The sequence below is a fragment of the Triticum urartu genome, chromosome 6, assembly GCF_003073215.2.
Source record: "Triticum urartu cultivar G1812 chromosome 6, Tu2.1, whole genome shotgun sequence".
Lineage (NCBI taxonomy): Eukaryota > Viridiplantae > Streptophyta > Magnoliopsida > Poales > Poaceae > Triticum > Triticum urartu.
In genome coordinates, this window is record NC_053027.1 from 91,806,119 (window position 1) to 91,817,195 (window position 11,077).

At 45.6% G+C, this 11,077-nt stretch overlaps 1 protein-coding gene across 1 annotated transcript; it reads left to right on the top strand.

Annotated features, from left to right (window-relative positions):
* The first annotated feature begins 5,813 nt into the window (after window positions 1-5,813).
* Window positions 5,814-10,693, top strand: LOC125515240 (probable diaminopimelate decarboxylase, chloroplastic). The gene is made up of 8 exons (XM_048680677.1): window positions 5,814-6,358; window positions 7,688-7,862; window positions 8,202-8,351; window positions 9,209-9,370; window positions 9,522-9,707; window positions 9,859-9,978; window positions 10,060-10,149; window positions 10,341-10,693. Exons 1-8 carry the CDS (start codon window positions 5,874-5,876, stop codon window positions 10,425-10,427), a joined length of 1,455 nt encoding a protein of 484 aa, XP_048536634.1. The 5' UTR covers window positions 5,814-5,873; the 3' UTR covers window positions 10,428-10,693.
* The last annotated feature ends 384 nt before the right edge of the window (window positions 10,694-11,077 follow it).

Here is an 11,077-nt window from a genome sequence, read left to right on the forward strand (position 1 = left end):
TGGCCCCGCAGTCTACTTGGTCGGACCAACACTCAGAGGAGCACTGGCCCGGGGGGGTTTAAAATAAGATGACCCGCGGGCTCCGGAAACCCGAGGGAAAAAGAGGCTAGGTGGCAAAGGGTAAGACCAATGTTGGGCATTGCTGGAAAAGCTTTAATCAAGGCGAAATATCAAGGGGTTCCCATTATAACCCAACCGCGTAAGGAACGCAAAATCCGGGAACATAACACCGATATGACGGAAACTAGGGCGGCAAGAGTGGAACAAAACACTAGGCGAGAGGCCGATCCTTCCACCCTTTACCAAGTATATAGATGCATTAAGATAGCAAGATAATATAATGATATCCCAACAAGTAAATAAATGTTCCAACAAGGAACGGGCTCCAATCTTCACCTGCAACTAGCAACGCTATAAGAGGGGCTGAGCAAAGCGGTAACATAGCCAATCAACGGTTTGCTAGGACAATGGTGGGTTAGAGGTTTGACATGGCAATTTGGGAGGCTTGCCAGCAAGTGGTAGGCATCGTACCAATGGCATAGCAAAAGAGCGAGCAAACTAGCATAGCAAAGATAGTAGTGATTTCGAGGGTATGATCATCTTGCCTGCACAGTTGTCAGAGTTGACTAGATCCTCGAAAGCAAACTCAACGGGCTCCTCGTTAGCAAACTCGTCTCCCGGATCTACCCAAACAAGACAAACAATCAACAAGGACACAATCAACCACGTGCAAACTCAAACAACACAATGCAAAGATGGTATGCTATGCGGGATGCGATGCGGGATGCAAAATGCAAGATATGACAGGAAATGCATGAACCTGGCCTCAACTTGGAAAACCAAGTGTGCCACTGGAAAGATGAGATGAAATCGCTTGAAAACGATATAAAGAACGTCGGAATCGGAGTTACGGTTTGGAAATGGCAAGCAATTCAAAAATGACACCGGTCTGCGATTTACAGCAAGTAGGCATCTAAATGCAATGAGATGAACATGCTACAGCACCCAAACATGACAACAAAATACATGGAAGGGATGCTTACAAGATGCTTAACAAAAGTCTAGCACTGAGCTACGACCAATTCATCCATTAACGGGTTGAAACAAGCATGGCAAAAATGCATATGGCAAACATATCTCAGACTTAGTGAAATTAACACTTGTCTGGAATTTCAGATCAGGTAGCACTCTTCGAAGAAACAAAACTATATGCTACAGGACCTGAACATGGAAAAGTAAAGTATGGCATGGAGCTACTCAAAGAGATTAACAAAAGTCCCTTAGTGACCTTGAGACAAAATGGATCAGAAAATACAATTGCAAGCATGTGAACATAGCAAAAACACAATCAGTTTTCAGACTTAGTGAAAACTGGCACATGCTGAAATATAACTCAAGTAGGCATGTTTACGAGCTCGATGCACTCACTACGGTGCAAGTCATGGCAAGACAAGCATGCACCCATCAAGAAGGCACCAAATGCAAGCTAGACATGGCAAGAACAATGGCATAGCATGCACGGATCAACTACAACATCACCGGCAAAATTGCAAACAAGTTGACAATCTGCCCAGATTCACAAAGTAGCAAAAGTAGAGCTCGATTCACTCAAGCTAGGGTGCTCCATAATTGCAAACAAATACACGGATGGATAGAGAACTACAATATTAACAAAACATCTTTACTGATCATCCTCAAAAGAGGCACGGATCACTAGGAAACAACATGAACATATGGCATCATGAGATAAACAGCTCCAGGACTTAGTGAAATTACTAAGTCCCTGAAAACAGAATTAGCAAGTGCACCACTTTGCAAGCTTGCACAAGTCACCACACACATAACAAAAATACATGGGTTGCACCTCTAGAGATATGACAAAACCCTTAACAAAACACATGTAGAACTCGCGGGCATATCATGCACACATTAATCATGGCAAAAATGACAAAAGTGCTAAACGGAGTAGCAGATCTGACAATTAACTCAAGTAGCCTCCTTCTAACAGCATTTCGGGCATCAAGATGAGCTCAAATGAAAATGATGCAATGGAATAAAATGATGTACTATCTAAGGTGAACATTTTGATATGCTATATGCATGAATCGGAGCCACGGATGCAAAGTTACGGAGTCACAAACATGTGCACATGGACTGAAATTTCTGGGACTTAGTGGAAAAAAATCAACCTCTCCGGGACAGATCTAGGGTTTGCACGGATTACGAGGACGGCCGGATCTTCGCCGGAACAGCGCTCGAGACCGCCGGAGTAGGCTCCCGGAGCCGAAGGAGAGGCGGGGAGGTCCGGTCGGGCGCGGCTCGGCGGCGCGGGGCCGGGCCAGCGTCGAGGTGGACCGCGGCGGCCGGCGCGGAGGCGGCTCGGCGGCGACGGCGGCTTGGCGGCGCGGCGGCTCGCGCGGCTGGCGGGGAGCGAAGGAGGCGGCGGCGGCTGGGAGGCGGCGGCGCGCGCGGCTGGGCCCGCGGGGGCCGGCTGCGGGCCGGCCGGGCCGGAGCGGGAGTGGCGGCGGCGGGCGATGTGGGAGCCCGGGCGGACGAATCCCGGGGCGCCATGTGGCGTCGGAGAGGCGGGCCGGACAATGTCCGTCGGTGGGCTCTTTGTCCGGCGGCGCGCGGTGCTGAGATCTAGGGTTTCGGAGGTAGGAGGAGATCCGACAATCGGGGGGGTGTTTAAATAGGCATAGAGGGAGTTAGGAGAGTCCAAATGAGGTGCGGTTTTCGGCCACGCGATCGTGATCGAATGCTCTAGATGATGGAGAAGAGTTAGGTGAGTTTTGGGCCAAATTGGAGGGGTGTTGGGCTGCCACACACACGAGGCCTTTTCGGTCCCTCGGTTAACCGTTGGAGTATCAAACAAAGTCCAAATGATACGAAACTTGACAGGCGGTCTACCGGTAGTAAACCAAGGCCGCTTGGCAAGTCTCGGTCCAATCCGGAAATGTTTAATCCCCACACATGAAAGAAAGCTAGAAATGACCACCGGAGGAGAACGGAGCGCCGGAATGCAAAACGGACAACGGGGAAAATGCTCGAATGCATGAGACGAACACGTATGCAAATGCAATGCACATGATGACATGATATGAGATGCATGACAATGACAACAACACACGGAGACAAAGAAACCGAACCCGAGGAAATAAATTAACTTAACGCCGGAAACGGCAAGAGTTGGAGTACAAATTGGGAAAGTTACATCCGGGGTGTTACATTCCAGCCGTGTGCGGTGCCCCCCTCCACCATAATCCACCTCGGTCATATCGTAGCGGTGCTTAGGAGAAGCCCTGTTCCGGTAGCATCATTATCACCGTCATCACGCCATCGTGCTGACGGAGCTCTCCCTCGACACTCTGCTGGATCGTGAGTTCGTGGGACATCACCGAGCCGAACGTGTGCAGATCGCGGAGGTGCCGTACTTTCGGTACTAGGATCGGTCGGATCGTGAAGACGTACGACTACATCAACCGCGTTGTCATAACGCTTCCGCTTACGGTCTACGAGGGTACGTGGACTACACTCTTCCCTCTCGTTGCTATGCATCACCATGATCTTGCATGTGCGTAGGAATTTTTTTGAAATTACTGCATTCCCCAACACCTATACTTCCCCCGGTGAATTCCCGTAACTCCTCGGTTCTCCGAAAAATACCCGAATCACTCGAAACCTTTCCGATGTCCGAATATAGCCTTCCAATATACGAATCTTTACCTCTCGACCATTTCGATACTCCTCGTCATGTCCATGATCTCATCCGGGACTCTGAACAAACTTCGGTCATCAAATCACATAACTCATAACAACATACGTTAAGCATGCGGACCCTACGGTTTTGAGAACTATGTAGACATGACCGAGACACATCTTCGGTCAATAACCAATAGCGGAACCTGGATGCTCATATTGGCTCCTACATATTCTATGAAGATCTTTATCGGTCAAACCGCATAACAACATACGTTGTTCCCTTTGTCATTGGTATGTTACTTGCCCGAGATTCGATCGTCGGTATCATCATACCTAGTTCAATCTCGTTACCAGCAAGTCTCTTTACTCGTTCTGTAATGCATTATCCCGCAACTAACTCATTAGTCACAATGCTTGCAAGGCTTATAGTGATGTGCATTACCGAGAGGGCCCAGAGATACCTCTCTGACAATCGGAGTGACAAATCCTAATCTCGATCTATGCCAACTCAACAAATACCATCGGAGACACCTGTAGAGCATCTTTATAATCACCCAGTTACGTTGTGACGTTTGATAGCACACAAGGTGTTCCTCCGGTATTCAGGAGTTGCATAATCTCATAGTCATAGGAACATGTATAAGTCATGAAGAAAGCAACAGCAATAAACTAAACGATCATAGTGCTAAGCTAACGGATGGGTCTTGTCCATCACATCATTCTCTAATGATGTGATCATGTTCATCAAATGACAACACATGTCTATGGTAAGGAAATATAACCATCTTTGATTAACGAGCTAGTCAAGTAGAGGCATACTAGGGACACTTTGTTTGTCTATGTATTCACACATGTACTAAGTTTCTGGTTAATACAATTCTAGCATGAATAATAAACATTTATCATGATATAAGGAAATATAAATAACAACTTTATTATTGCCTCTAGGGCATATTTCCTTCAGCATGCCCACCGCCGCCAGCACCATGCGACCGAGGACCGGCGGTGCACGCTGACGGCGGCGGGAGGAGGGAGGGGCGAGGGAGAGAGCTGAAGGGGCGCGAGGGAAGTCCCTCCCGGTCGCCTCGCTCGGGGAGGCGACACGGGGGTACAGCGAAGGGGCTGGTGGCTCTGGCGGGCTTCGGCCGCTGCGGCGGCTCCGCGCGGTGGAGCCGGCGGCGGCGACGGCGGGGGAACCCTAGGAGCGGGGGATCGTCTGGACCTAGTTTATAACGGAGTCGTTAGACTGATTCGTTCTTTAGCCAATGGTTGCAAGTTCGAAACCTGGGCGTTATGTTTTTCCTCTTAATTTTATAGCGGGATCCTCTCATCATATAGGTGAAGAATGCCATGTCGATAGTTTTTTTTTATGAAATATAAATATTCTGAGGGGGATTTCTTTTTAAAAAAATCAGGTCACATGCCCCTCCTACCCGGTCCAGTGGCTGACAGCGGGCTCGAGACGCCTAGTCATCGCATATTTTGTGTACAGACGAGATGAGCAACGTGTTTGCACGTCCCGAGACAAGTTTTTGCACCACTTCAATCTACATCGCAACTTCTAGCACCAAAGTGACCGTTTACGTCAAGTTCTAGACCACCGCTAACCAACCTGTGGTTGGATGGTTAGAGGGACTGTGATATCCACAGTCCACCAAGGATCAAGTTCTGGTGTTTGCATTTATGTTGGATTTATTTCAGGATTTTTGACAAATGCGCATTCGGTGGGAGGGGATGTTCCCGTCAACGACGAGGTGCCGACGGTGACTTCGTAAATTTCAATATAATATACCGGCTCAATCTTTCAGAGGTGCTCATAGGGGTAGGGAGTGCGTGTGTGCGTATAAGAGTGAGTGTATGCGCGTGAATTTGAGCGCTTGCGTCTGTACTGTGTTAAAAAAATTATAACACCATCAGCCTAATCCACTCTTTAAAATATTTAATTTTCATTAAATTGCCCTATGCACTAGACGGAGGGAGTAGCTAGAATTTTACTAAGTCCAAGACTCCGACGAATATGGCCGTAGTTGCCCTTTGAGTAAATCCGACGGTCAGTAACAGTGTGACGGCGGACTGTTCACCTATTTTCATCCAGCCGACGCGTCGGCCATTCCCAAACAGCTTAAACCCACTCTCCCCAACCCCTCCCCCACCCCACACAAACCCTAGCAATGGCGGCGGCCAACCTCCTCTCCCGCTCCCTCGTCCCCTCGCTGACCCCCAACCCCGGCAGCCAACCAAGCCGGAGCCGCGCCGCATCCGTCTCGCTGCGCCGCCGTCACGGGCCCGCGGCCCCCCTCCGCGCCTCCCTCTCCACGGCCTCCCCGTCCACGCGCGTGGCCATGGGGGAGGCGCCCAAGCACTGCTTCCAGCGCGGCGCCGACGGCCACCTCTACTGCGAGGGGGTGCGGGTGGAGGACGCGATGGCGGCGGCAGACCGGACCCCGTTCTATCTCTACAGCAAGCCGCAGGTCGTCCGGAACTTCACCGCCTACGACAAGGCGCTCCAGGGGCTCCGCTCAATCGTGGGGTACGCGGTGAAGGCCAACAACAACCTCAGCGTGCTGCAGCTCCTGCGGGGGCTCGGGTGCGGCGCCGTCCTCGTCAGCGGCAACGAGCTCCGCCTCGCGCTACGGGCAGGATTTGACCCCACCAGGTGCGGCTTTCTTCCTTGTGTTTCTTCTACTTTGGATGCATTATGTGGAAGTCTTGTGCATTTGCTATTAATTTTGGATCAAGTAGAACACATTATGATGCATTTGTTACTGATGAGTGAGGAAACTATCGTTTTTTAATGTTGACGGTGGACATTATTGTTTCGTTTTTTGCTTCTTGTGTGTACCAGTAAGTGTGCAAGTACAGGCTGTGAAAGGTGCAGATTTCATTGAGCCTAAGTCATGTTTGCCATAATTTTGCTCAGCTAACGGGCCTCGCCTATGCGTATAATCTGTGGCTGTTTGTTCATATTTTCTGATGCAATTGTGCATTATATGCAATGGGATATTTGTGTGTCCAGGAAATTATATTTTAGTTCTTATATAGTGAGTATAACTAGTTTAGTGGTGATTAAGGGCTGTTTGGATTGTCGCCCATACTTGCATAGTGCTGCAAGTGCCAATATCCTGTATGTCAGATGAAAGTATTGGCAAACATAGATGGAAGACCTGCATTTGTACCATAACTTGTTTAGTTTTCTATGCCTTCTATGTATGTTTTGAAGACAACAAACTTGAAGGCAACAACTTAAAGCATGGAAGTTAGATCCCCCCCCCCCCCCCCCCCCCCCCCCCCCCCCCCCCCCCTGTTGGATGCTTCATTTGAATGTACGAGTGCAAGAACTTGTTTGGTGGATCGATTTACAGCTCCTCAGTTTACAATTTGAATTAGGCCGTTTATTTCTAGATGAATTACAGAAAGATGGATCATCTAGTTTTTACACTCGTAACCGCCAGTCTCCTATCGAAACATTCTTTTTCCAGCTCAGGTCTTAAGACAAGAAGAATGAAGGATGAAAATGACTAATTGTGTAATTAATCTTATCGCAGGAGCCTGTCTATTTTCCTTTGTACACAACAGCCTAATTTTCCTTATACTGCGGTAGTTATACAGGAAACCTCTGGCGAAAGCAGGGGTGACCAAGTTCTCGCCAATTCCATTTGGTTGCCCATAACTCGGCAACAGTATAAGGAAAAATTAGGCTGTCAAACATACCCTGGTTATGTAAAATTCCATTGGCCTAAAGAGCTTTTACTAGAAATCACTTTACAAGGATGAGTTCAAGGTTTACAGTCTGATATTTGTATTTGTATTGTACATAACTTTCATCTCGACAGTCCATGATGGAATCCTACAATAGAACATTCTTTACAAGTTGTATGCTGGTCTAAACCCTTTATCTGGAACAGTTAATTGTTATCGGTTGATGAGAAACTTTCCTACAGAGAAGGTAACTAACCATGTTGAGTTTGTATATTTTGAAGATCAGGTGCATATTTAATGGAAATGGAAAGACATTGGAAGATCTTATTTTAGCCGCAGAGAGTGGAGTATTTGTAAATATAGACAGTGAATTTGATTTGGAGAATATTGTCGCTGCTGCAAGAGTTGCAGGAAGGCAAGTGCCTGTTTTGCTCAGAATTAATCCAGATGTGGATCCACAGGTACAATTATCCCTCCCTTCCAAAGCACACACATGACAAATATGATTATGTGGCAAATCAAATTACTTGTTGATTATGGACTCCATTTTTCTTTTCCCTTCTATTTACTTGGGCTACCTTTTTTTTAAATATTTGTTGTTTGTGTGTCGTACGTGCGTTTGTTATAATTTAGAAGAGGCATTATAGCTTTCTGTAGTAAACGATGATCAAAGCATATTTCTTTTTACTTTAATTAATCATGTGGAAGATTGTATGATCCATTGAATTCTGCACATCATATAAGGCATTTTCTGTTGTGGAGCGGTATTCTGATTGTTGTATTTATGTTCTTGTCATCAGGTTCATCCCTACGTTGCCACTGGAAACAAAACATCCAAATTTGGGATTCGCAATGAAAAATTGCAGTGGTTCTTAGACTCTATTAAATCATATTCAAATGATATCAAACTGGTGGGTGTTCATTGCCATCTTGGATCTACCATTACAAAGGTAATGTCTTGCACCATTTGATAATAAGTTTTTTCTTTAGTTGCTTAAATTTTTGGTGTACTAAGCTTAGTTTTAAATTGCATTTCTGTGCGGCGACAACATCTTGTGCGAGGCCTACCGGCACTCTTTAGCACAGAGTTGATTTTACTTTTTGTTGCACTATGGGACAACTGTAATGCTGCATCACATACATTAAATGTGTCTTTTTATGGAAGGAATACTCTGTTCTGTATCAGCTAATGTACTATTCTGAGCTACATATGAACAAATCATTGTGTAGAAGATGGTTTAGTTGTGACCTCTAGAATAGAGGGGTGGTTCTGGTTCATATCACACTACTTCCAGTGCACTATTAACCTTGATTCCACTCTGTATATAAGTGTTCGATGGAAGACAGACACCCCCCATATTAGCTACTAAGGTGAATATTGTGATTATCCACTGCCTACCCAATAGGAAATGGGTAAACTGGGTATGTGCAGTCGGCACCCATCAGGTCATTAAAGTTTGGGTGTGGGCGTTTTACCTGATTGCAACCCTAGCTGGGGCTAGTCCATTTGATGAATTGCACTTGGATATCATTAGTTTGCACTGAATTCAGTATCACCTATACACAATAGCTTCCTCCCATTTGCTGAACTGGCTCTTTATGTGCAGAATACTGAATTCATACTCTTTTTCCCTTGAACCTTCCAATATGTGCTCGTTATTCATCCTATACATGTAGTTCTTTTTATATAAAGGTGAATTTGCTATACATGTCTTGTCACTTCAGTTAAGTTTTAACATGTAGTATTTCTGTTGAAATCAAGTAGCTTGTGTGTGTCTGAACCAAGTTGCGACTTCCTTTTGTTTAGGTCGATATATTCAGAGACGCTGCAAATCTTATGGTGAACTTTGTTGATGAAATTCGAGCACAAGGTTTTGAGTTGGAGTACCTGAATATTGGAGGTGGTTTGGGGATAGACTACCACCACACTGGTGCAGTCTTGCCTACACCTATGGATCTTATCAACACTGTGAGCTTCAGTATCTATATTATGTTTATGCTTTATATCTTTGTAGGAACAGATGCTTTCTAGTTTCTTCATGTAGAGCTCACCCTCTGTTTATGGTATCACAATGTATTTTATGGTAAAGGCTGAAAAGTTGGTATCACAATTTTGGTAGGTCCGGGAATTGGTCCTCTCACGGGATCTTACTCTCATTATTGAACCTGGAAGATCCCTGATCGCCAATACTTGCTGCTTCGTCAATAAGGTTACTGGTGTAAAATCGAATGGCACGAAGAATTTCATTGTAGTTGATGGCAGCATGGCCGAGCTCATCAGGCCTAGTCTATATGGAGCATATCAGGTTTGTCTAGAGTTACAACGAAATAATTAGTACTACTGCTTCTTGTCTGGTATTACTTTGTTTTGGAACCTATATACACAAAATCAACAGCTGCAGTTATTTGACCAGGTGTATCATTATTTACCCGTTGATCATAATTCTTGTGTTGCAGCATATAGAACTAGTTTCTCCCTCTCCAGGTGCAGAAGTAGCAACCTTCGATATTGTTGGGCCAGTCTGCGAATCTGCAGATTTCCTTGGCAAAGACAGGGAGCTTCCAACACCTGACAAGGTTTGACCGTACCATCTATGTTTCCTTTCAGATAACTTTAACCCCCTACATGTCTGCACCCTTCTGACATTGCTTTTGTAGGGAGCTGGTTTGGTTGTCCACGACGCAGGAGCCTACTGCATGAGCATGGCTTCGACCTACAACCTGAAGATGAGGCCAGCCGAGTATTGGGTACAAACTATTTGCTTATTCTTCTCTGTGCAATTTTTGGTGATTGTTGCTTGAAACACATCGCATCGCAGTTTTCTCAACCCAAAACTGTGGAGACGAACTTTTATTCCTTTACTCGCCATCGATGTACTTGCCCCTCTTTTATGCTGGATGTTCATTCGAACCAATTTGTTGTCTTTTTTGCACTACAGGTAGAGGACGATGGGTCCATTGTTAAGATCAGGCACGGTGAAACATTTGACGACTACATGAAGTTCTTTGATGGTCTTCCTGCCTAGGCCCTTTTATCTTGTTTTGGGCAAGCGTAGCCCTTTTCATTTGATGAGCGCATCTCATGGAAGATTCGTGTGGGAAAACTATTCACTTGTTTGTTATGTGGGTCATCCCCATCAAGCATGGGGTTTTTTATTTGTTAGAATAGAGTCCAACAAGTTTAGTGATTGTATTAGAGATTGAATGGACTTACTGCACTGTTGTCAATTCTTGTTTGTACTATATAAAGGGTCCGACTCCTCCCAATAAAGTTAAAGAATATTGTTGTTTACTTTTATCTATTTTTCATAATAATTATGGTTGTCAGTAGTAATTAGGGTTATGTCAGTAGTAGGTCCCACTAATTTAGTATTGTAACCATCAACGACGGCCGGTAAAGAAATACAGATCAATTTTGTGGAGCATATCAATCACGATGACAGTGAAGTGCTTCATCGTTGCCCCATCTGAATCAATGTTGTGGAGCAGTAGTAGTTAGGTGTGAGCCATCTGAACATTTGTAAGCAGTAGTCGGCCATTACCATTGCATGACAGAAGGTTGCCCCTCCAACCATCAATTCTCTTCATAATTTTATCTACTTTGGACATCACATCTTCTAGGTTAGCCATAATAGAGAGGGATGCATGGCTGTTTCCACAACTTTTCATCTCCATT